This window comes from Rhinopithecus bieti, unplaced genomic scaffold (genome assembly GCF_001698545.2).
Source record: "Rhinopithecus bieti isolate Rb0 unplaced genomic scaffold, ASM169854v2 scaffold_40368, whole genome shotgun sequence".
Taxonomy (NCBI): Eukaryota; Metazoa; Chordata; class Mammalia; order Primates; family Cercopithecidae; genus Rhinopithecus; species Rhinopithecus bieti.
Window position 1 is genome coordinate 2808934 of NW_016817546.1, and position 27344 is coordinate 2836277.

Consider the following 27344-nt stretch of genomic DNA (forward strand, 5'->3'; position numbering starts at 1 on the left):
CCTAACAGCTCATCCTCCAATAACCTCGTGTTGTCTTTAAAACAAAATCTCAACTGTTTTTTGTTGTTGTATTTTTTTTAATTTAGAGACGGAGCTTCGCTCTTGTTGCCCAGGCTGGAGTGCAGTGGTGCAATCTTGGCTCACTGCAACCTCCGCCTCCCAGGTTCAAGTAATTCTCCTGCCTCAGTCTCTGAGTAGTTGGGATTACAGGCATGTGCCACTACATCCAGCTAATTTTGCATTTTTAGTAGAGATGGGGGTTTCACCATGTTGATCAGGCTGGTCTTGAACTCCTGACCTCAGGTGATCTGTCCACCTCAGCCTCCCAAAGTACTGGGATTACGGGCGTGAGCCACTGCTCCTGACCCAAAATCTCAACTCCTTATGTCTACTTAGCACAACAAGATCTAGCCCCTATCTACCTCACCCAGCTCATCTGCCAGATCCCTACACTGCTCCATGTTTTTTTCACATTTCCTCAAAGCAAGCACATTCCTGCCTCAGGACCTTGGCACAGGCTATTACCTTTGCCTAGAATATTCCTCCCCCAGATCCTTAAGCAGCTGGCCTTCCTTTATCATTCAGTTCTCAGCTCAAATGTAAGTTTCTAAGGAAGTCTTTTCCTACAAAATCTACTAATGTGCTCACACCTCAGCACCCTGCTCTACTTTGTTCTTAGCACTCTCTGAAATTCTCACCTACTTATTTACTTTTGTATTGTTTTCCCTCTAAACTATAAGTTCCATGAAAACTGGAACCTCATCTTAATACCCTCAGCAACTCCAACTAGTGCCTGGCACATAGTAGGCCCTCAAAAATATTGCTGAATGCATAAATGATGGCATTAAATTAAATGGAATTTTTTTTGGTTTTTTTGTTTGTTTGTTTTTGAGATGGAGTCTCACTCTGTTGCCCAGGCTGGAGTGCAGTGGCGCGATCCTGGTTCACTGCAACCTCTGCCTCCTGGGTGCAAGTGATTCTCCTGCCTCAGCCTCCCGAGTAACTGGGATTACAGGCGCATGCCACCATGCTCGGCTAATTTATAGTATTTTTAGTAGAGACAGGGTTTCACCATGTTAGCCAGGATGGTCTCGATCTCCTGACCTTGTGATCCTCCGGCCTCGGCCTCCCAAAGTGCTGGGATTACAGGTGTGACCCACCGTACCCAGCCAAAATTAAATGGAATATTAATAAAGTCAATAAACACAATGGTGGCCGAGCACAGTGGCTCACACCTGTAATCCCAGCACTTTGGGAGGCTGAGGAAGGAGGATCATTTGAGACCAGGAATTCAAGACCAGCCTGGGCAAGACAGCAAGATCCTGTCTCTACAAAAAATAAAAAACGTTCTCAGGCATGGTGTCCCATGCCTGTAGTCCTAAGCCATTCAGGAGGTTGAGGCAGGAGGATCTCTTGGGCCCAGGAATTTGAAGTTGCAGTGAACTATAATCGCCGCACTCCAGCCTGGGTGACAGAGAAAGAATCTGTCTCAGTCAATCAAGAAACAAACAAACATGATGCTGTGGATCACTGTCAAAAAAGGCCTAACATATATACAACATATTAAGAGAAAAGCCAGGTTATAAAACTACGTGTACAGTAAAACTATTCTGGGTTAATACATTTAGAAAAAACGCCCATACTGGCACACAGAAATATCTGTAGATACACATATCTGAAAGAAAAAAATCTGAAGATACATAATGGGAAACTGTTGACTTCAGATGGTAGAGTTCGGAGTGGTTTGGCCATCTCCCTATTGGTGACGTGCTGTATAAATTGCCTTTCCTGGGCTTCATGCTTCTACTTGGAAACAGCTCCTTCACAGGGGACATGCTGGCTTCCTGCCTCACCCTCACTCATTCCTTAGACAGGAGTGACTTCCCTGACTGACGAGTCTGAGATGAAGAATCAAGCATGTCTGCCACAGTCCTTCCTTCCATAGTTGTGGGAATTTGTTCGCATGCAGGGAGCGCCAATTTGCTCCTCTCCTCTGCATCAGAAGCTTTTCTGGGGTAGCTCCCACATATCTGCTTGGTGCTATCAGTGACTATCACCAAGCCAGACTGTTTAATTCAGGAACAGGGTATTGGCAACCCACTTGAGCACCAGACTAAATGATATTTGTTGATAGAAGTCTTTATTCATTCATTCAATGAACAGTCCCTGGACACGCCAGGGACTACTGTATATACTTAGAACAGTGCCTGCCATACATACATGCATGCCATGTCCACCTGGCATAAGATCCCTGTCCACCTGGAACTTCAGAGTCTAGCAGTGGTAGCCAGACAATACACAGTGAAAAGATGTAATTTGCACAGTATATTAGATGATGACAAATGCTAATTCCAGAACACTTATGCCTCACTACCCTCATTTATGAAATAAAAAATACATAATCACCACACAGCAGGTTCTCTGAATTGCTTGAGGAATAGATTGTTGAAAATTGCTTAAATACAAAAAATTTTGATTAATAATAATTAAAGCATTTAACAAAAATGCTTCTTAAATAAAAGAGTTAAGTCTAAATTTTGCTCAACAGTACAAAAATAAAATAAAATTTTAACTAGCACATTAACAACTGTCTTCTGACACCAGGAATGCAGATCTGTTGCTACACAGCTGAAAGATGTGTCAGGAAAAATGGGAAATGACTATACTCAGACGTTAATTTTATAGATTCTGCTTAATTTCAAGCTATTTTAATGTACCCTTTCGCAGAAATGGGAAACAGATGGCATTTTCCCATTCTTTTAACTTTCTTAACTTTTAAAGAAGTAAATATACGCAAGTGTTTTCCCCTTGTCTCTGAAAGAGTATCCCTTTCCAGCATCTCCTAAAAAAGATCCCCATCTTCCCCGGGGGAGCCTCCCCTTGGCCAGCTTCTCTGGACAGCCTCCACCCCCCAACACAAAGCACTAGGAGGGTGGGAAACTCAGAGCCTTGTCCTTGACCTTCTGACTCTTCCTACAGGGCTACACACAGTGATCTTAAAAGGCAACTCCTTCAGGGTATGAGCTACACACAGAATTTCGGAATGTTGTTCTCCTTCCTCAAGAGGGTTGGCCTGGGACCAGCATCACCTGTCTCAGCCCCTCTGAAAAGCTGCTTCTCTTCTGACTATAGACTAGGGTGGCTGCCCTTTCTAGCCTAGGTCAAGTGACTTTTCTGCTTCCTTGTTTCTTGCACATGGGAGCCTTTATTTCGCCCATGAACTCCTTTTGAGTCACAATAAAAAGAACTCAGGGCCAAATGAAGCTTGACTCAGAATCCACCTCAGTGCTACCGCCGACGCCCCACCTGGATGCGTGCACATGCATGCACGCACGCGCACATGCACACACATGTACACACACACGTGGACACTGCTTCACCTTGTCCAATTCTCCAGAGCTGAAGGGCCTCCCAGTTTCCTTTCTCCCCAAATGTAAATTCCAGGTTCTCGCCATTTTACAATTTTTTCAAGTCCACCCGCTTCGCCAAACCAGTGAACACTTCCACAGAAGCTTGTGAGAAGACCTCGTGAAAGCCACATAGCCTGCCCGTAATATTCTTCCTTACAGAGAAAACGCTCACCCAAACACACATTTCTATTTCATCGCATTCACCCCAACCCATCTGTGGTTTCTCATCCATCTAGAATGGATTTCTTTTTGTTGTTTCTTCATTTGCTTTTCCAGCTTTCTAAAAGCACTAATACTATAAAACTTAGGTTATTTTTTAGGAACTTCTTTTAAAACCTTCAAAAGAACTTCATAATTACCAAGATCACAGAATTTATCATCAGACACCTGTGGTAGGCAGTATTTGAAAAGACTTGAAGGTGGGTAGGCAGGTAGCTGGGTAGGCAGGTAGGTAGGTAGACAGGCAGGTAGGCAGGTAGATTGTGACACTCAGCTTTAGGGTTCTGTTGTTTTCAGCTACTTGAGCCAAATGGATACAAAGAAGAAGGAGTGGGGGGAATATTGTTCATGCTACCTTTTCAAAAAACATTGAAAAATTAGAATATGCTTATATGTCCTCCACTGCCACCCAAACTTTAAAAGAGCTTCCTATATGTCAAGACATGAACAGATACTTCAGATAAATGCCAAAAATAAAACCTATGCATTCCACAACTTTTAGGTGCTTACTAAAGACATGAGAAAAAAGCTACAGAAAGCTCAACTATAACCTATGTAGTCAAAGCACACCAAAACATGCATGAGTGGTATGGGGATAGCAAAGCTGAGCCTACAGTCCAGTAAAGTTAATTAGAACACACTTCCAGGAGGCTGAGATTCTTCCTCTAAGTGGGCTTTCACCTGGGCACTTGTTAGAAATGCACATTCTCAGGCCCCATCCAGGACCTACTAGAGCAGAAACTCTGGGGATGGGGCCCAGCAATCTGTGTTTGAACAAGCGTCCCAGGTGATTCTGACTCCAGCTCAAGCCTGAATCCACTCAGCTAAAGAATGCCAACCTCTCCATATATTCTTCCTTTTTCCTTCCAACCAGGCTCAGCTTCTCCTTTACAGAAATCACCATCACCCAAAGTCTCCCACCCACTACTGAAAAGAGTTGGGTTATTTTTATCCTCAGGCAACTCCATCAATAAACTATCTGCACAGTATAGAGTCTCAAGTGCAACTAAAAACTCCACTCCAGCTTAGAAAATGTGGGCCCAAAATGGATCCTCATTTGCACCTTAACATTTCTTAAAAGCAGTTTCAGGAAATAGCATATTAAGTTACGACTTGGACAAAAGGTCAATCTCCCAAATTCCAGCTTCAGTACTAGACAGGTATAGAAACTTGGAAAAGATACCAAAGAAGAACCTCAAGCCCCCTGAAAAGATGCTGCCAACCCCTGAGCATGCTGACTCCACTCAGTCCAAAAGGCTGCAGGGGTGATAAAAAATGTTCTGAACTTAGGTAGTGGCAATGGCTACACAACTTTGTAGATATATTAAAAACTCCTGAATTGGCCGAGCTTGGGCAGGAGCTCCCACCCATAATCCCAGCACTTTGGGAGGCTGAGGCAGGAAGATTGCTTAAGTCCGGGAGTTCAAGACCAGCCTGGGCAACATGGCGAGCGAGACTCTGTCTCCAAAAACAATGTATAAATTAGCTGGGCATGGCACACGCCTATAGACCCAGCTACTCAGGAAGCTGAGGTCGGGGCATAGCTTGAGCCCGGAAGGTCGAGGCTGCGGTGAGTTATGATTGTGCCACTACACTCCAGCCAGGGCAAAAGAGCAAGACTCTGTCTCAAAAAAAATAAAAAAGGTCTCTCTGGTCTCAGCCGCAGAAGCGAGATGACCGTTTGGAAAGTGTTGCAATAGAATACACACGTTGTGCCACCGCTGTGGCGTGAAGGCCTACCACCTTCAGAAGTTGACCTGTGGCAAATGTGGCTACCCCGCCAAGCACAGGAGGATGTATAACTGGAGTGCCAAGGCTAAAAGACGAAATGCCACCAGGACCAGCCAAACGAGGCACCTAAAAATTGTACACCACAGATTCAGGCATGGATTCCATGAGGGAACAACCCTAAACCTAAGAGCACAGCTGTTGGAGCATCTCGATCAGCTTAAGACTTTCAACAATTCGTCATGCAGCAAATGTTCTGGTTTTAAAAATAAAATTAAATTAAATTAAAACTAAAAAATAAAAAACAAACAACTACTGAAATGTACAACTTAAAAGTAAGTAAAAAGATGATTAACAAGAAAAAAAAAAAAAAATGAATCAAATAAACTCCAAAGCTGGACCCAAGCCTCCCTGGAAAGTCCAACACTCCCAAAGAAAACCTTCAAAATCAACAATAATCTTCAAAGACAAATCTTCAAAGGTCACCAAGCCCCATCACCTAAGATCCAAGAGAGGCCAAGTAGGTTAAGTGCCTTACCCTACACTCAGCTGAGTAGCGGCAGAGCCAAGACTCCAATCTGCTTCTGACACTAGCTCTTGCACCCTTTCCAAGAGAGTAGTGCTTCTCAGTTGAGGCTCTGAGGAAGTATTATCAGGGGGCTGTAAGTCCATAAAAAATTTTTAACTTTGCATCTTAATTTAATGTATAATCTGAAAAAGTAACACCTAAATCAAGTATGTTCTAACGCACAAATTCATTACTCAAGTTTGTGATTTGGGGTTACATTTTCCCTAATACCCAGTAGTGTCATTTAAATTTTTCTTGGGCTAATGAGAAAAACCAGAAGTGAATTTAAAACTAAATGATGTATTTGTACCAAGGCCTAATGACAGACTTATACAAATGCTTGCTGTGTAAAAAACAGTTTCTCAGTGTAAAATAATTGCAGGACACAAGATAGTACCACATGCCAAATTCAAAAGAACCTACTTGAGAACAGTCAGTATGATACTCATGTTGCAAGAGACAATTTAGTTTTGGCAAAACATCATCTATTGCATTTAACTAACCCTGTTAATATAAAACTTCATTAGTTTTGTAATTTCTTTTTATGTAATGCATACATCTGAGTTTTATATTTGCATAAGAACTCCAATAATTAATTTTATACTGAGTTTTTTGTGTTTTTACGTAATTAATTCAACCAACAAATATTTATTGAACACTGACTATGGCCAGGTAAGTGCCACATAGTGAAGTAATAGTATAATAAAACTAGTTTAGATTGAAACTGAGGAAGACCCACAGGAATTTCTTCCTTAGAAGAAAATGTTCTTTAACATTTTATTCAAATATTATAAATATTGCTGTACTCTGAGGGTGCAATTTACTTCTCTTACTATTCCTCAGTGTCAAACCTGCCTTCACCTGTCTCCCCTCACCTATGTGGGAGGACATTCCGCCCTAGCTTTTCAATATATCCCAAGGATTGTTGCTGCTGCTGCTGAGGCACTGCACATTTGACACAGGCTGTCTGATCCCCAGACTTGTGCATACCTGGATTTCAGTATCATGTACCTCACTTCATACTAGCAAAGCAAACAGAGGAACTATATTTAACCCAACTGCTATACAAGTATCACATTTAATTTGAAACTTCGTACCATATACTGTGTTCAAAAATTAAATAATGTCACTCTTAAAACTTGGCTCTCTGTGTTGTTTATATCTGCATTTTCATTTTTGCAATTTAATCAGAAAAGCCCTGCCTGGAACAAAATAATCTGGGACCATTCAAACCACTAGCCCTGCCAAAAGCTAAATAAAACCAAGCTGTACCTAAAGGTTAACTGACTTTCCAAGTCATCAAAACTGAAATATCTTACCTGCCTTTATGATTAGAGTACTGGTGCTTTTCAGCTTAGCTCACGTTTAGGAAGTCTGAAGGGTCCTAAATGATCCCCCAAAAATGTGTGTCTATATTTCAAAGAGATAACATATAAATACATTAGAAAAACCAATCACTGAAAAATTACAGCCCTAAACCTAACACTTACTAAGTTACACAAAGGAAAAAAAATCAGAAACACAAAAAACACTCAAGATTATGTACCAACACCAAAAAAATGATTAAACAAATTTTTTAAAAGGTAAGGTAGCCAGGCACAGTGGCTCACGCCTGTAATCCCAGCCTTTGAAGGACCAAGGCAGGCAGATTGCTTGAGCTCAGCCTTGGCAACATGGTGAAATCCTGTCTCTACAAAAAATTAGCCAGGTCCATGGTGGTGAGCACCTATAGTCCCAGCTACTCAAGCGGCTGACGTGGGAGGATTGCTTGAGCCCAGGAGGTGGAGGTTGAGCCAAGATTGTGTCACTGCACTCCAGCCTGGATGACAGTGAGACTCTGTCTCAAAAAAAAAAAAAAAAAAAGTCAGGTGGCTTGATGTTAAAAATAGTTGAAATAAAATATTACTTAATAATTCTTACATCCTTAAAGTCCATTTCTCTTACCTAAATATAAAAAGTTGCGGGGAAAAGTACTCACGATTTTTAAAGTTAGTTTCCTCCTATAAAAAGCATTACAATTATTATTCAAGTTTTGTTTTTTCTCCTGCAGACTCTTCGATGTGGCTTAGAATGTATCAACCTATACTGCTCTCTACATAGACATTTTACCATTAAAAAATGCATTTAATATGACACTCTAAAGCTACCACCAAATAAAAACATCTGATGAAACTTTCTTTAAGGATCAGTACAAACTAGAACTCTATTTTGTTTGCTTACTCTAGAGAAACTGTGTATTACAGGAAAAACAAAAAAAGAACATTAGTTCAAAAATAGTAACACATAAAAGTGATCTGAACATATTTAGGGAGAACATTTTCATTATAAAAGGTTCATGGTGCTGCATTAGTTTGGTTTTGGAAGAATGCCAAGTAAAATCTAGATCCAGAGACTAGGGAATGCAGTAGTTATATTTTAAGTCAAACAGCTAATTAATGACTAAACAAAAGAATTTTCAGTCTGGACAACATATATGGAGTACTAATATACGTAATTATGAAATAGTCATTTGTGAATTCAGACAGTTGCGTTAGCATAATTATTTCTGGCTCTAGGCCTTAAAAACACTAACTTAAAATGCAGAAACCTTATAGCAGTTCACCTGATGAAGATGTGAACACCAAACTGATTATGAAACAAGAGTTGGTTCTTTAATGAATGTGCTCTGTGTTTAATACATTCTTTCTCCCCGGCCCTGAATATAAAAGTCAGGCCTAATGCTCAAGTTATACACAGGTACAAAATTTCTGTTTTAATACAGTTTTTTCAGTCATTAAGAATCAAAACTATCAAAATACACATAGGATAAAAGTTTTTTTAAAAAAAGGAATCAAAACTACTTTCCTAAGAAATGAGTGTCTGCCACTTTTAAAAGTCACAATGCAAAAATATATTAAGTTTGTTACAACATTTTAAAATCAGATGAAGAAGCCAAACAATTCTATAAAACGAAAGGATCAGAAGTCACTAAATAGCTACAAGATCTTGGAAAAGTCAACTTCATATTGCTCTGTGGGACAAAACGAGGGATTATGGGACTCTAAAAGTCAGGCTGCAGGGGCTGAACTCCACCGTCCCCCACTTCCTGGTTCTGACTCTGGGTACATTAGTTAACATACCCATGGCTTCGGTTTCCTCATCTATAAGATGAGGACAAATCATCTATCTCATAGGATTAATTGAAAGATTAAATGTGATGATTCCTGTAAAGGACTTACTAGTGCCTAGCATACAAAAGATGTTCACTGCATGCTAGCTTCCATAATTAGTGCAGCCATCATCGCCTTCACTCCCTGTGTCATCTTTACAACCTGAGGAACAGTGTTTGTGGCTGAAAGAGCATAATCTAAAATGGATTTGGTTTTAGATATAACATTTAATTTATTCTGCAATTGCAAATAACATCCAAGAAGGGAGAGGATTTTAGGTATTCCAACGGGTTAGAAAAGGTTAAAAGTAGCTTAAGTAGGTCCAAAGATCTCTCTTACCTTCTTAGAGTCTTCCTTTTAGTGACTTTCAGCTTCACTAAACATTTGCATATGAACCCACAATACTAAGCCTATATTAACTCTTCTTAATTCAAAACTACATTACAGGCCAGGTGCGGTGGCTCACACCTGTAATCCCAGCACTTCGGGAAGCTGAAGCGGGTAGATCACCTGAGGTCCGGAGTTCAAGATCAGCCCGGCCAACATGGCGAAACCCCATCTCTACAAAATTATAAAATACAAAAATTAGCCAGGTGTGGTGGCACATGCCTGTAATTCCAGCCACTCAGGAAGCTAAGGCACAAGAATCACTTGAACCTAAGGGGTAGAGGTTGCAGGGAGCCGAGATCACACCACTGCACTCCAGCCTGGGCAACAGAGTGAGATTCTGTCCCAAAAAAAAAAAAAAACTACATTATAGAATAGACTTGCTGTAGTTTAGGTTTGCAGGCCTTTGATTAAAAGCCTTGACAGTAAACTATAGAATGAAAGTTCCTAAGAATTAACAAGCAACAATAGAAGAAATTAAGCTCCAAGACAGGCTCTATCCAGTATGCCCCTTTGGCCAAAAAAAAACTATTTTTTTTTTTTTTTTTTTTTTTTGAGACGGAGTCTTGCTCTGTCGTCCAGGCTGGAGTGCAGTGGCCAGATCTCAGCTCACTGCAAGCGCCGCCTCCCAGGTTTACGCCATTCTCCTGCCTCAGCCTCCCGAGTAGCTGGGACTATAGGCGCCCACCACCTCGTCCGGCTAGTTTTTTGTATTTTTTAGTAGAGACGGGGTTTCACCGTCTTAGCCAGGATGGTCTCGATCTCCTGACCTCGTGATCCGCCCGTCTCGGCCTCCCAACATGCTGGGATTACAGGCTTGAGCCACAGCGCCCCGCCTAAAATAACTACTTTCTACCTACACTCCCTCATCTCTAAAAGGAAATGTTATCCACCTTACAATACTAAGGCTTACAAATAATTATATAAAGTACCCAGTCACTAGTAAAGAACAGGTGCTCAATAAATGGTAGGATGGGGCCAGGCGCGGTGGCTCTCACCTGTAATCCCAGCACTCTGGGAGGCCGAGGTGGGCGGATCCTGAGGTCAAGAGATGGAGACCATCCTGGCCAACGTGGTAAAACCCTATCTCTACTAAAAACACAAAAATTAGCTGGGCATGGTGGCGTGCACCTGTAGTCCCAGCTACTTGGGAGGCTGAGGCAGGAGAATTGCTTGAACCTGGGAGGCGGAGGCTGCAGTGAGCCAAGATCACACCACTGCACTCCAGCCTGGTGAATGAGCGAGACTCCATCTCAAAAACAAAAAAAGGGTGGAATGAGCACACTCTCACTCACAACACACACAGTATAAAAGGTTTCCTCAAACAACCACAAATATTTAAACCCAGGTCTGAGTAAAGAAATTCCTTATCAATATAGAGGAGTCACATTATACCCAGAAATTCAACTGTACACATCCAGCAGAGAGAGACAGCAAGCATGCAAGAACATGGAAAACAGAGAAAGATGACAGTTGACATTTCATACAAGCAACTCTAGCCACCAGTCTTACTTTGTGAACATATGCTGTACAGGGAGTGAGATGGAAAACACAAAACTACTGTGCTCTCAACTGTGCGCATTCCCACACGCCTCTTCCAGTGTGAGCCCCTTAAGTCGGATCTAAGAAATAGAGTTTTTGTACAACACAGCTTCTAAATACAAGCCGACTACTTCATGTGGTCCTCAACCAAAACACAGAAATCTACTCCAACTCTGGAAGGAAAACGGGCTCTTAATAAGGGCAGTCTGACTAAACTTTACTTTATGAGCAAGTCAAGGGATTTCACAGGCAATTTTGACTAAATATGATTTAGTCAATTTTGACTAAATATGATAGGACCACAAAGCCCCAATGAGAAACAAGTCCACTGAACTACGTTTCCTTCAAGTTTTCTTGTCAACATGAAGGATTGCAGGTTGAAGAATGTAAGAAAATGTCAATACTCCGCTAGATCAAAGACGTGCTTTAATAACAGCACTGATTGTTTTATTCCTCCCATTATCCAAGTCAGTTTTTAAAAAAAAGGGCAGGTTATCACAGCCACATAACATTCTGCAGAATTAACTATTCGCAGCATAAGTCTTCTGCTGTCACACTTAATATTCCTTTTTTTTTTCCAAAGCCAAAAAATAAAACAAGAAAAAAGTCAAGGTCCTTTACAGAGAAATGAGTCAACCCGTAAATTCAGTTCCCTCGTAGGAGCTTTTGTCAGCTGAGCTGACAATTAACTGAAAGAACAGCCCATCCCAAGGGAAAGGGTGCTGCATGGCTTCACCCATCAGCTATGCCACCTCCTGCTGCCTCCACCCTTCAGAACATACGCTCCTCTACCTAGATTTCAGCATGAGTGATAGCTGACGGAAAACAATCCACGTTTTCCCATCTAAATCCTCAATTTTACATTTCACCAGTCAGAGAAAGGGATGCATTTTCCTCTCTGTAATCTGAACTATAGCAGCCTCTGGCCTCCAAGGGAGTATGTGGACTGAGGTCCACAAAGAAAATAAGGAACAACTTCTCATTTTTTCTTTTAATCTCATCCTCTATAAAAATTCTTTATTGGATGCTTTAAAATGTATCTAATATACTAGTAAGGTGCAACTATGTAAATAATTTAGAGGTAAATAAATACGTGAAAGTTGAAGGGTTATGTGAAAAGTCTCAAAAAGTTTTGAAGCCACTGATTGAAATGATCTACCAACTAAATTCCCAACACTGCTACATCCAGCTTTTTAAGACTCTTCAGGCCACTGATTTTAATTCACTAAGCAATTTCTGGTTTCAAATAGAATGTCGAATCATAATTAAAATAAACTGCCACAAGACACAGCTCCATGGGAAAAAATAAAATAAATAAGCTGCCAATTCCACAGGAAATATAATATTGAAAAATACATACTTATTATGGGTTGGGTTACATTTATAAATAAACTAGAACTAATGTGTATAATAATTTGGTATCAAATCTATGTTTCAGGGAATACTAAGAAATACACTGAGTTTTTAAATAATTCATAATCAAGTTCCAACTTATTAAATGGCTTCCAAATTATATGATACTACTTTGCTGAAAGAGTAACAATCTATGATTAAGACTACTTTTCAGCATATCTACTTCATTTTCATGTCTAAAAATGTCTGAAATAGTTAATAAATAACTGGTTAAACAGCAGGCCTCTAAACTAGCAAACGTTTGTCAAAGCAAAAACATTCTGTCTGAGGGGAAAATGTAATTTATGCAAATGATCAAAACATAGAAACCTTCAAAGAATTTTACAATCAGTTGAGACAAGGTAACAAAGCTGGAAGGTTCCAGTGAGTATTTCAATCTAACCTGTGATAAGGAAAGAGACATTTATCCACATAAGCTCCCACAATGGAAAACAAAAGCATTCTGAATTAGGAAGTAGTTAGCGCCAAAGAATGTTTAAAAATAAGGCTCAACAGGCAGCACTATTTTCTTTCTGTCTTTTAACAGAACTGAGTGTCCAATAAGGGTAGGGCGCTACATTTGCTTTAACTTGGACATCAACGTTGAGCCAGGCACACAAATGGATTTACACCAACTTGACAAAACCAGCAACCCCAGTATTTGAATTAAAGGAATATAACTCCCAAACTGACGGATGTATACCCAATTCTCATCACCACACTAAACGGGTATTACCTTAAATTGAAATATTCAGATTTCAAAATAAAAAAGATGACAAAGCAATCCACGCCTAACAGAAAGACTCCTAGATTAAAAATTACCAAAAAAGGAAACACCATACAAGATGATGAACTTTTTTCATTCTACTTTATAAATCTACTTTCTAATTAGATACCAAATACATAATCTACTGTACAGCCTTCAGTGTTAATAAAAATTCTTAGCATTAAGCAAACTTTCTTCATTAGAAAGGAAGAAAAACTGTTTCACTCATACAAAGACTGCCCTTTCCAACTCTACAGAAATTCACATTGTCAAGACACCACACATTCTGTGGAACACTGGGACTGTATATTTAATTCATGAAGACGTAAGAACTAATGTTTAACTGGCATGCAGGCAGGGTTAACCACTAAATGCAAGACACTAAAATGCAAGAAAACAGACAGAAACTCATGCTACTTTAGTTAAGTCAACGTGCACATTTCATATCTTTCAATGCAAGCCAAGCAGATCAGAAACAGATCAAAAAACATGTTGGTTGGTTTCTGTCAAATCCAGATTAACCTCATTTACAATTTCCTAGATCAGTATTTAAATGTAAAGCTAATATACAGTAGGACTACATGAAACAACCTAAAAAATGTGCCCTTAAAATAATTATACCCTTTAAAAAAGAAACTTATCTACCTCATTAGTGTTCCAGCGGTGCCTCTCTTTTGGTAAACTTGAACATTTCGGCAGACATTCAAGCAGCTTTTCGGTAAAAGATTTTACATGACTACTATTGCTGTTCCCATGATCATCTATAAAGAAGAAAACAATAAATTCAGAGAAAATAATAGATAAAATCACCTTTAAAGTACACTGGCAAAGTCAGAAATAGCTCAGTTTAGTCAATGTGAGACCAAGAGCATCAGAGCCCCACTATTCCTCTTAGTTAATAACACTCATTTATGCATTTATCAGATAGATGGCAGCAGGAATCTGGTCAAGAGGTTTTAAAATAGGATCAGGCTTGTGCTCCATGACATGTGAGTGAACAGGGAAAATCCCAGCAGCTGCCCATAACCGAGAGTTATTTTTAAAGGTTCTTTCTCCATGTTTCGATGAAGCACATAAAAATTATAAAATTAACCTCACGAAACCCAAAATCTTTTATTAAGCAGTTGAAAAAATGTTAAGTTTCTTAGGTAAGAAGAATTATAGTAATATATGACTATTTTGTTCATAAATACTACTTCATTCCCTAGAATATAAATGAGATTTATCCTTTCAAAAGCAAATCACTAATCTTATAAACATAAGGGATTTAAGCCTGCAGTTAGCTACTCAGGTAATACAGAAGCTGGCCTGTCTAGGTCTGAACATAAAAAATCATTTTAATTAACTTGATTTACATATACATATCTACATAATTAATGTAGTTCATCAAAATGTAACTCTTCTAAATGAGTTAGAGAAAAAATAATTACTTTCAGACTGGATAGTATGTCTGAGTACCTAATAATCAGTCTACCTGATGCTTTCTAGAAGAGATCATTTCTTTCACATAACATTGATTTCACCCATTTATTTGCTTATGTATCATTTATTTTTTCACTCCTATAACAAAGTTCCTTTGCCTGGCTCAAAATTTCTCACAAGCTTTGGCACATTTAGGTCAAAGTTACAAATTATTCATTCCAGGATTTTTATGCTAAATAAGATCCCCAATATACAAAGGGTACACATAACTAGGTACTAAGGAGCAACACATTAAAACATGAAACACTTAATTTGCTCCAGTAAGTCACAGTCGAAACAACTTTTCCTGATATAGTAAGGTTTTATAATACTGAACTCAGAGTCAAGAGTCCAAGATCTGGCCCAGTTCTGCTACTTTCTAATTGTGTGACCTTGGGTAAGTTACTTAACAGTTTCAGTTTTCCCACATCAACAAGATTAAATTATCTCTAAATCTTCTCCAGACACAAATCCCTATAAAATTTACTGTCACTAAATAACTTAACATGCCTTACAATTAAGCAACCTTACATACGTATACAGGCATTGCTTAATGATCTTAAAAATGAAATACAACAATATCTTTTTCCAGTTATTTACTATAGCTTTGTTCAGTACAGTCTATTTTTTTGAACAGGTGAAAAACATCAAAGAATAAAAAATATTTTCTAAGGTCACAAAATCCTCTCCAAACATTTTTCATCTGATTAACACATTTCTTCTCAAGGAAAAGATCTTAAAAGGAAAATATTGGGCATAGAAATAAAGTCTGAAAAATTTACTACATCATACAGAAAGATTTTATAGAGATGAACTTAAGAGAGTTTTAGCGTACTAAATCTTTTTTGGTCCATGAACTACATAACCAATTGAATTATAATACCCGTCCTCTATTTCTATAAGCAGTATAAAACTTTAAAACCTAAAACTGACTGCTTTTAAGAATCTTGAATTTTAATTTAATAGGAAAATAAGATTAAACTTTTCAAAATCTTCCTGTGAAACCAAAAGGAAACTGTTCAACTAAAAGAAAGTTCATAGAAAGTTCTGTATTAATTACACACTATAAAACCTTGGTAATTTTATGTGCTTATGCATGCTCCCTGCACTTCATCCTCCCCAGGGAGGTACCATGGGCCATAAAACTTTAAAGCAGAGAATACCAAATCACATGAGCCTTTACCTCCCTTCTCTCTTCCCCTAAAGCAGTTTTATTCCCATTTTTTAAAATCCCCCATGATATGTACAATTCTGAAAGTAGAGGTGAAATTCTAAAATCTATACTCAATTCAAATATTCAACATTTACAGGTACCTTTTATGAAAACGGCACTATACTAGTTGCTCAATGGATAGGCTTGCTCTGAATTGTATATGAACAGTCATATCTCTGAGAAAGCTATCAGCTTGAAGTACAATTCTGAACACTTACGAGCGGAATATCAAACCCCAGCTTCTATGTTTGTGATCACAATCTGATGTTAATTTTCTGTTCTTTTAGCCTTTTTGAGGAACCCAGTTACTGTGCGGTATATAAAGAGTGTGTGTGTGTGCGTGCACGCGCGTGTGTGTGTGTGGTGTGGTGCTTATGTAATAAAGGTACTCTTCTCAACAGCACAATTAACTGCTATAGAAAAGGCTTCAGTCTTCCACTCTGATACCAAATCAGGCAGTGGTAAATGTGACCAAAGAGCAAAGGGGCAGGGCTGTGTAAGCACTCTCTCAATCTAGTTTCTAAACATTACACTTTACATGGAGTGTGGCCACAGAGTCAAAAGGAAAAGGAATATGACTGGCCAATGGGTTCTCCTTAATCTGTTTTTAAAGTGTACCATTTCCAGAATTTTAGGTTCATGCTGAATATAAACTGGATGTTTTCAAGAAACATAACAATGGATAAGTTTTCCTACTACATTATAAGGATTGCAAGTTTAATACTGAGAAAATAATTACTAGAATTTCAAATAGGCAAAATATTAAAACTCATTATTTTAAAATTTCAGTGTTTCTACAGGTGAAGTAGGATAATGAGAAACCTTGATTTTACACTGGAAAAGAACTGTTTACATGGCTATACTGCATAAAAATCTGTTTTAAATCAAAACCTACTTTTAGTCTTTTGGGGATAACTAAAACGATAAAATAACTAAATGCATGTGCCAGTTTTTAAATCCTAATAATAGTATCTTGAGTGAATAGTAAAATGAAGGCGTATACTGGTTTCCACTGCATCATTCAGTATTGAAAACAAATAGTTAAACTTTGACACTGAAAAGTGGGAGTGTCAACCAAATAACAGTAAAACATTTCATTATCATTATCTAACAAAACATACGTGTATAATATTAGACTTTACAAAATAATTTTCTAACGTACTTCACAATAAAAAAATAACTAGTGAGGCTCTTGAAACTGACAGATGATTTGCTTGGCTGACAGCTGTAATTCTAAAGAATGAACCATCCTTTCTAGTCAAGCTACAAGGTGTAGTGTAACATAACTAAAACTTCCCAAAATGAAAAAAAATGTTCATTCACTTAGGCAAAAAGCACAATTATGTTTTCATGTTTTGTTTCAAAAAAAATGAGATTCACATTGCCAAATCCTTTACTTTACAAATCTTTCTTAAATTCAAAGAAATGTATTTGACCTTTTCCTTTGAAAATTCTGTGACTTCTGCCAAGGCAAATTATAACTATATTAACTAACCTAGAAATGATACATCCATTTTACTTTGATTCATAATAAAAAAAAATGTTGGTTCTATGAATAATAAAGAACACTGTTACTCAACCAAGTTGATTACGATTAATCTTTCAAACTCTAGACCAAACAGTACATCAAATTGCTAAATCTTATTGGGAATATCTTTGATCAACAACATGGAGGAGTAAAATCAAAAGGAAGCTCTACACTTTTTTGTTTAGCTCTAATTATTATGTGCTTAGATTTAATTAGTAGGCTAGGAACTGACTGAGGAAAACATAAACATACATTGTTATATTCAAGTCAGCATAATGCTCACAGCAGCAAATACTGCCATTACTAACCTAAGACCTTCAAATCACCATATATCCAAAATACACATTAATTAAGCACTATGTGCCAAACATCGATCTGATTTTGCATTATTCTTTTCCAAAGTCTCCAAAGTGAATTAAACCCAATAGTAATTCTCCAAAAGATTTGTAAAAGGTTAAAGAAACAGAAACTAACAGCTTTTAAGTAGAAAATATAATTAGTTTTGCTATTTAACAATCCTCTTCCTGTTCTTAGAGTTGTGTGATGATCAAATATTACCGCTTCTATTTTTAGGTAGCCCAGATTTACCTTTTTCCTACTGATCATATTACAAAATCTTGGGTCCAAGCTCAGATCAAATCATAACTCAGGTTCAATAAACTTCTCACTGTTTTATCTACATTAACATTTTCAATCTAAAAATATGTAGGAGGGGACAGATAAAGTGAGGGCACAGAAGCCCTGTAAGCCATCAATGGGACATTCTCTCCTCCTCTACTTCATTCAATTCCAACTGGAAGTACAGGTGATTAAGTAAATCTCTTTTCCATTATCTATTAGGGAGTAAACATCTGTGGGACTCTACTGTGTATCAGGCACCCAGAAAGGATCTTACATTGCACTCTTTCATTTAATCCTCACAATAAAACACAAGGGCTTAATTACTCCCATTTTACAGAGGAGGAGTGTGAGGCTCAGATTAATTTGCCTAAAATCCACAGCTACTGAGTGGCTCAACTGGGATTCAAACATGACCTGTGGCTTTTCCCACGATACCACACTGCTCCTACTCTAAGTCACCTGGTATTGGACACTAGAATTATAGAAGTGTTGTATTAGTATCAAACATTTGTAAAGTGCTTTGAGTTCTCCGTGTGATTAAATCTTTTGCCTTTTTTCATCTCCACAGAAACTTTATGAGAGCATTCTTTTTGCTACCCCAGAAGGATTAAGTAACTCATCTAAGATCACACAGCAGTTAAGTGCAGAACCCAGGTCTTCTGAGTCCAGGCTGAAGGCTGTTTCCACTGCACTAGACGATAATTACTGTCACTGCCAAGCCCACCCCTTCCTGTAAGTCAAAAGCTTTTCAAATCCTACCTTCTATAGGTGGCACGGTGTTGAGAACACAGTAGGTGCTAGTTCCGCAGAATACACTTTGGGAAACGCTCTAAGGAAACAGAAAATAAAATGTAAAACTAATCTTCCAAAAAGATATAATCTGGCTCTTCTGTGATATTCCTACCAAGATGCAAAACCTGAATCTAATCATGAGGAAACATCAGACAAATCCAAATCAAGGAACATTCCACAAAATGACTGGCCTGCAATCCTCAAGAGTGTCAAGGTCATGAAAGTCAAAAAGGACTGAAAACTCTTCTGTATTAAGAAACCGAAGAGACAACCAGTTATGACCCAAGGTTCTGATGAGATATTTTTCTACAAAGGCCATTGCTGGATCAACTGGCAAAACAGCAACAGGACTTTAGGACTGGACAGTAGGAATGTCTCAGTGTTAACTTCCTGGTTGTGATGACTGTTCTTGCGGTTATGGAGGAGAATGTTCTTGTTTGTAGGAAATACATGATCAAGTATTCGAGTGATGGAACTTATCGGCAACTTATCCTCAAATGGCTCAGGGGGAAACCGTTCTTTGCACTGCGAGCTTAAGGCTGTTTCAAAATTTAAGATACATATGTGAGAAAAGGTCTACGCTGATGAACATGCGTAACTTGTGTAATTTGTTTAAATGGGAAGTATGTGTGCTGTACACAAAGGAAATTTTTGTTAAAAACCAATGTCACATTCATTTTGAAGCTCAGTCAACACCAACAACATTATTAATCATTTCCCAACAATAAACCCAACACCCGACTCACCCAAAAAAAAATGTGCAGCATGCCAACTAGTATTATGGCATGGGAAGTGACGTCAAGGGGAATTCCGTTAACAAGAAAGAAACAAGGGCTCTGGCTCTCAGGCTGCTTCACTCAGATAAAACTAAATATTTCACATAAAACCTACACAATGGTAACTTTAAAAAAAAAAGAAAGAAAATTTTTTAATCTTGACAGCCAATTATTTTCAATCCTAAAATATCTTTTTTGTTTGGTTGCAGTATTAAATAAAATTTTAGATTATTCATCCTACATTTTAAACCACATATTTATACACTTAGAAAACCAAAGATAGTTTACAAGTTCAACAACCACCCTCAACATTTTATATTTAAAAGCTACTAGGCATGGTGGCTTGTGCCCGTAGTCTCAGCTACTCAGGAGGTTGTGGTAGGAAGATGGCTTGAGCCCAGGACTTTCAAGGCTGCAGTGAACCATGATAGCACCATTACACTCCAGCTCCAGCCTGGGCAACAGAGCAAGGCCTCATCTTTAAAAATAATAATAAACAAATAAATTAATTAATTTGGTGGCTCCCACCTGTAATCCCAACACTTTGGGGGGCCAAGGTGGGTGGATTACTTGAGCTTAGGAGTTAAAGACCAGCCTGGATAACGTGGCAAAACCTTACCTCTACCAAAAATACAAAAATTAGCCAGGCATGGTGGCACACACCTATGGTCCCAGATACCTGGGGGAGGAGCTGAGGTAGGAGGATTGCTGGAACCCAGGAAATTGAGGCTGCAGTGAGCCATGATCACGCCACTGCACTCCAGCCTGGATGACAGAGTGAAACCCTGTCTCAAAAAATTAATTAATTAAAACAAAATAAAATATAAAGAGTTCAGTTCTACCACTTACTAGCTGTCCTTAGGAAAGTAATTCAATCTCTCTGTATTACCTCATCCAAAAAGGAAGAGTGGATACTTCTCTCTCCTATCTCTCAGGCAGGAGGAGGATTAGATAACACATACCCAAGTGCTTTCAATTCAAAGACACCACTCAAATACAAAACTCTATTGTTACCATGGTTAATGAGGATGAGCTTAATATTAACATTTTCTAAGAACAAACAGGACTGCCTGAGTTATTTATTTGTTGTTGGATTTCTTTGTTTTGCCCAGATTGGAGTGTAGTGACAGGATCTCAGCTCACTGCAACCTCTGCCTCCCAGGTTCAGGTGATTCTCCTGCCTCAGCCTCCTGAGTAGCTGGGACTACAAGTGTCCGCCACCACGTCTGGCTAATTTTTGTATTTTTAATAGAGATGGGGTTTCACCATATTGGAAAAGCTGGTCTCGAACTCCTGACCTCAAATGATCTGCCGTCCTCAGCCTCCCAAAATGCTGGGATTACAGGCATGAGCCGCCATGCTTGAGTTTTTTATGCCAAAAAATGTTGCAATCTGACTAAAGTTGACTTTCACAAATTTTTTACTTTCCTCTCCCTTATGTCCATGATCAAGTGCTTCAGAAGTCAAATTGTTTTCAGGGTCCATATAAATACAGTCTTTCTCTACAACATGATTCCTAGCTACCCGGATAACCACGAGCTCCTTAATTCTTTCTTTACTATTTCTGTAAAATTCTTGTTCTAGGGCTGTTTCCTTCTCCAATTTAACCAATAGTAGTACACTGAGCCAGGCACAGTGGTTCACGCCTGTAATCCCAGCTACTCGGGAGACTGAGGTGGGAGGATCACTTGAGCCAGGAATTTGAGACTGAAGTGAGCCATGACCGTGCTACTGCACTCTAGCTTGGGTGACAAGAGACCCTGTCTTTTGTCAGGGTCTCTTGTCACCCAAAACAAAAAAACAAAAAAAACAAAAACAAAAACAAGAACAAAAACAAAAGTAGTTAACTATGATAACATCTGTGGCAACAGCTATGTCTAAGGATTCACCCTATAAACTAGATAAGGCTCGGAATTCATGTATCCTTTGGAAAATTCAACATTACTTTCTACCCATGACTGTGAGCATGGAATTCGTACATTAGGAAAAGTGGTTCATGGGAAGATCTCCAACAGGGGAAAAGTCAGCAGTACGCTGACTTCTTGTAACATCTGCAAGAGTTGCCAGTAACAGCCCACTAATCACATGAATGTAATATTTCATTTTAACTTAGTTTCTGAATTAAAACTTGAAATTTTACGATGTTAAAAATAATGTCTTACATTCAAGGCTTAACATTTCCTGGCTTCCCATTATCAAAAACGGACGGTATAAGATTACCATTTGAGATTTCTTAACAATGGTCTTAGGTGAAAAGTGTTTAAAAATCACTTTGGTTCAGTGGGACACACTAATGAATAGCTTCATACAAAAGGATTTTTCTGTAAAATCCCAGCACTTTGGGAGGCCGAGAGGGGCGGATCACGAGGTCAGGAGATCGAGACCATCCTAGCTAATACGGTGAAACCCCGTCTCTCTTAAAAATACAAAAAAAATTAGCCGGGCAAGGTGGCGGGCGACTGTAGTCCCAGCTACTTAGGAGGCTGAGGCAGGAGAATGGCAAGAACCCGGGAGGTGGAGCTTGCAGTGAGCCGAGATCACGCCACCACACTCCAGCCTGGGCAACAGAGCAAGACTCCGTCTCAAAAACAAAAAAAGGATTTTTATATCCAACTTCAAAGTCTGACAATAAGTAAAACAGTCACAGAATATTTGAAATAACAGGAAGAACTGGGCACTAAAATAACATATGACACAGAAATATCATAGACAAAAACCAATCATGCTTTCTCCACAGCACTGCATAATAGTCTCCATAGTTAACCAGGAAAGAAACAAAAGTTAAAACTGAAATCAAGTCATTCTATCTTCGAAAACCATAGGTTCTCAAAACAAATAAGCCAAAGCACAAAAAACTTCCATGATAAGAAAGGGCTACCTTGTACTAGACATCCCTGTGCCAGACACTGGGCCAGGAATTTTCACAGGACCACTTTGTGTTTTGATCTCCCTCTAGGCGCCTGTCTGCAATACTGGGGCAGCTCTGCCATAGAAAGAGGCAGGCTGGTCTTAAGTACCTGCAGAGCCGCGGTGGTGGTGTTCCAGTCCACTGCTCACTGCTAAGAAGTCTGGGCAAATCAGTGAGCCACTCTGTCCACAGGACAACACAGTGGAATGGAAAAGCATAAGCTTTCAAGTCAGATCTGGGTTCAAGTTCCTCCTCAGAAGCAGGTCTTCAAGCACCTCCCCCGCTGACTCTGCACTTCAACTCAGACCCCTCACCCTTCAGGAAGCCTCTCGCCCACAGGGTACCTTTGGAGTAGCCTGTCTTTTCCTCTCACAGAACACATCCTTCTTTATGGCAGCTCCTTCCATTTGTTCTACCACAATTAAAGGAGCACTTAACATGTACCAGACACAGTTCAGGAGCTAGGAGACAGCACTGAACAGGACAGACAAGGGTCTTGTCCTCTTGGAGATATATTCTAGTGAGGGGAAGGCAGATGGTAAATGGGACACTCTCCAATAGGGGTAAATTCCTATAAAGAAAATGAAATGGGATGAAATGGGAATGGTGCATTGCTGTAAAAATTTGGTAGAATGTTTTTCATTGTTTCTGAATGTATAGCCATGGTGGAGTGGAAGGAATACTTGGAGCATCAAGAAACCTGGATTCCATCATTAACCAAATCAATGATTCCCAGCCTTAGCCAGTCATCTAGTGAGATCTCCAAACCTCTGATGCCCAGACCAATCACGTCCAAATGTCTGGGGATGGGACCCAGGCCTCGGTATTTTTTTAAAGGTCCCCAAGTGATCCCAAGATGTATCCAAGGTTGGCAACCACTGAAATAAACAGTTGTATGACACTGGGCAACTCTCACTTTCCCAGTTTTCTCAAGAGTCAATTTTGGGTAGTTGACCTTGAGCAGAACTTCTCCAAATGTAATGTGCATGCGGGTTATCCTAGGATCTTCTTTCAATGCAGGTTCTGATTCACAGGTCTAAGGGAGGCCTGAGAGTCTGCCTCTAACAAGCCCCCAGGTGATGCCCATGCTGCAATGAATGCCACACCTTGAGTATCAGAAACCAGATGATCAACCTAAAAGATCGGGAATTAGATAAATGATCTATAAAAGATCCTTCCAGTCCTAACATTCCTCAACTGCATAATTCCCCCAATTCCTAGAAGGTTAAAAAAGTACTTTCATCTGTTAGTACATACTATAATACAAAACTATACCAGAATATCCACGCAAGATAATTAATAGAAACTCTAGGGACGGTTACTCAAGTATAGTGCCCAGTTTCTGCTGGAAGTACCCAAGAAGGCTGGGCATGATGGCTCACGCCTGTAATCCCAGCACTTTGGGAGGCCAAGGCGAGAGGGCTGCTTAAGCCCAGGAGTTCAAGACCAGCCTGGGCAACATGGCCAAACTCTGTCTCTACAAAATATTAAAATTTTAGCCAGGTGTGGTACTGTGTGCCTGCAGTCCCAGCTACACGGAAGGCTGAGGCAGGAGGATTGCTTGAGCCTGGGAGATCGAGGTTGCAGTGAGCCATGACAGCACTACTGCACTACAGCCTAGGCAACAGAGTGAGACCCTGTCTTAAAAAAGAAATAAAAAATAGAACTACCCAAGAGGAGAGATGCAGAGATCTATAATATATATTCCCTGTTTTCAAAAAGTATACTATCTAATTGAAACAATACTTTTTAAAAAGGTAATGAAAAAATAATATATGAATTAAAGGTTAAAACAAGGGACAGATGATAGCAGTATGGAAATTCAGTAACTACCTGGGTACCAAGCAGAAACTCTTTGAAGCCTTGGACTATGTTTTATCCATTTTGTCTCCATTCAGAGAACCTAGATCAGCATGTTACACACAGGCACGTTCATTGTATATGGATAATATATACATATATTAGAGTTTTTGGAAGATGGATTAATGAAACAAGATGCTATATAATAGTAAGAAGTGATTACAGGCTTTGGAACAGAGACACAGCATAATGAAAACCATATTTGCCATTCTTTGAAATAAAGACAAAGAACATTTAGGTCTCCACAGAATGAAAGCTGAGTCTGAAACTCTTAGCACCTTTACTACACTTACTAGTTTTGCTTAGCATCCTAGGCATCATGCCTAGATAGTTAGGGAGGCTAACTGCATAATGGCTCAAATACCATAAATATTCACTTCTTGCTCAGGTAAAGTCCAAAACAGGTGTTCCTGGTGGGCAGACTGTTCTCCCAGCAGTGGCTCTGCTGCCTGTGCTCCTTCCACCTCGTGGCAGAAGACTTTCTAGGTCACTAGGCCCTCTGCATCAAGCCAGATAAGGAAAAGGCATGATACCCATGCCCCAGGAGTTTCAGGGGCCAAGTCTGGAAGTGGCTCACTTCATTGCTCTCCCCCTACTGGCTAGAATTTGGTCACGATTGCAAGGGGGACTGGAAAATCCCCAGGAAGAGGAAGAGATGGGTTTCACGATCGCTAGCAGTCTCTGCCACAGCATCTTCTATAAACTGCTTTTTAATTACAAAATAGTCACTCCTTTCAGAAATGTCTTCTGCTAACCTACAACTCCATTTTCAATCCCTAAGGCCATTCGGGATCTAAAGCCAATCTAGGAGGTTTCCTTCTCCAATAAATATTTTCCTAACATACTCGAAATGAGATTTTATCAAATGCATCCTTAAAAGGATGTCTGGCTTGTTCTTCCCAGTATCTCCGGTAATACTTAATACAATGTCTGGTACACAACACAAGCTCAAATTACTTATAGAATTCATAAATTAATAACAGTCCCCCAAGTTTATGGAAAGGAAAAAGAATGGTCCTATCTCTTGTCCTGGTGATAGTGGTGGAATTTACTAAAAGCCTTCTGTCTTTTTCAAGCACATCTCTTCCTCTAAAGCCACCGAACTGCCACTCGTCCTCTTGGTCACTTTGATCTGCTGTGTCTTGGTACTGTGCCACTGAGACACAAGCAAAAGACTGAACAAGCAGTGGCTTGAACCTGCAGTCCCAGCTACTCGGGAGGCTGAGGCAAGAGGACTGTTTGAGCCCAGGAGTTCAAGGCTGCAGTGAGCTGTGATTGTGCCACTGCACTCCAGCCTGGACAACAGAGCAGGACCCCATCTCTAAAAAAATTTTTTAAAAAGAAAAAACTGTAGATAGGACCTCTTAGTCCAGCAATGTTGCAGATATTTTTAAAGAAAGGAACCTTATCCCTCTATTCATTCAAGAAATCAAGCAATATGGTAAAAGTTACTTTAAATCTGCAAAAAAAAAAAGAAAAGTAAGAGGAGTTGGGGAAATACTCAACAGTTTTCACAGACACCAAGAAAACCAAACTAAAATTTGGGGCTAGAGCACAATTAATTATTTAATTATTAATTTATGAATAAATGAAATATTAATTTATGAATAATAAAAAACAGCAGAAGGTCTATCAAAAGACATGATTTGGAGATACTCCCTAAAATCAGGTTAATGATTTTATGAGATGGGCAATTCAACATGCACCTCAAACCCAAGCAACTTTATTCTTTTTCTGAACCACAAAAGGTTAGTGTGGGAAAAAATTATGTGCTACAGTACGAAAATACTTTGCGCTCACATATTACCACTTTTCAAGAAGTTTAAAATATGCCATTAAGTGCTACTATACTATAATAACCCTCACAACTCCCCTATGGGATAGAGACAAAAATTAAAGTATACAGTCAAGTTAAAAGGAAAAAGTCTGGTAGGCAGCCGACTTCCTACTCCTGGGGCAGGCTAAATAAAAAAATGAAACAGTAACCTCTAAGGTAATTGGGGCACAAACCATTTTAGGCTCTAAAATTGAGTTCAACACCTAGAATTGAGTTCAAAAGCAAACAAGTTGCTTGAACAGACTACAAAACAGTTCAAGTTCTAAGAGGCTGACACAGGAACTAATATTACAATATATCAAGCCTGATTTATGGCCTGAAAAATCAGATTAATTGATTCTCTATTACCAGAGATGCATGTAAAGCATGTTTAAAGTGATTTCACAATGTTTTTTAAATTATTCTTTCTAGATATGAATCCCAGTATCATCAGAATTTTCATAAATATAATTTGGCTTGGAAGCTAGCATACTCGACAGTCTGAAAATAACCAAAGAGCACTTATTAGATGTCCACATTTCTACAAACAGATTCCAGTAGAATACATTCAGTAAAAAAAAGTGCATAAAATTTAAAATATTGTTTTAGTAGTACTTATCGTTACTAACGATAATTTTAACTCCTCAGAGACAGCATTGTAAAATATCAACAAAATCAACCCAACAAACTAGGCATTCTATTCAACATTACATACGTGTAACAAGCATTTTCATATATAAAATCTTATTTTGATCCTAAAAGGTAGCAAAGCACACATTAAGCCTATTCTAGGAATGGAGACACCAAGACATGGGTACAAGGCACTGGGCAAAGGCCACAGGCTGGGACGCGGCAGAATCAGAACTAGACCAGTTCTCCCTACGCTACTGTGTGATTTCCACAAGAACACACGGTTCTCTCCCTAATAATGCAGCAATGTTTCTCCACAAAGCAACAACACAAAAGTGTGGGCAGAAAAAGTAAGTTAGTTGCGCTAAGAGAAAGCTAAGGCAAACGCTCCCACTGAAGAACACGGAGCAGGTTAGCTGGGAGGGAGACATCCTAAAGGAGAGGAGAGCGGTGGAACAGAATGCCACCACGTACCCCTAGAAGCTGATCTTGTCTAAAGATCTTCCACGACTCTCAAACATTTTTTGGTCTATGAACCACAGACCACCATGACCTATCACCATTTGCTACTGCCCAAA

General features: G+C 39.2%; 1 protein-coding gene and 1 pseudogene across 2 annotated transcripts in view; one reads left to right on the forward strand and one right to left on the reverse strand.

Moving 5' to 3' along the window:
• Window positions 1-27344, reverse strand: part of CAMTA1 (calmodulin binding transcription activator 1) — a 980313-nt gene that overhangs the window by 939441 nt on the left and 13528 nt on the right. For both annotated transcript variants that reach the window (XM_017856059.1, XM_017856060.1), the window contains 2 exons: window positions 18744-18813; window positions 13807-13922 (listed from right to left, as the gene is read on the reverse strand). In XM_017856059.1, coding sequence (XP_017711548.1) covers window positions 13807-13922; window positions 18744-18813 — 186 coding nt within the window. The remainder of the gene's footprint in view (window positions 1-13806; window positions 13923-18743; window positions 18814-27344) is intronic.
• Window positions 5307-5581, forward strand: LOC108517906 (60S ribosomal protein L37 pseudogene; annotated as a pseudogene).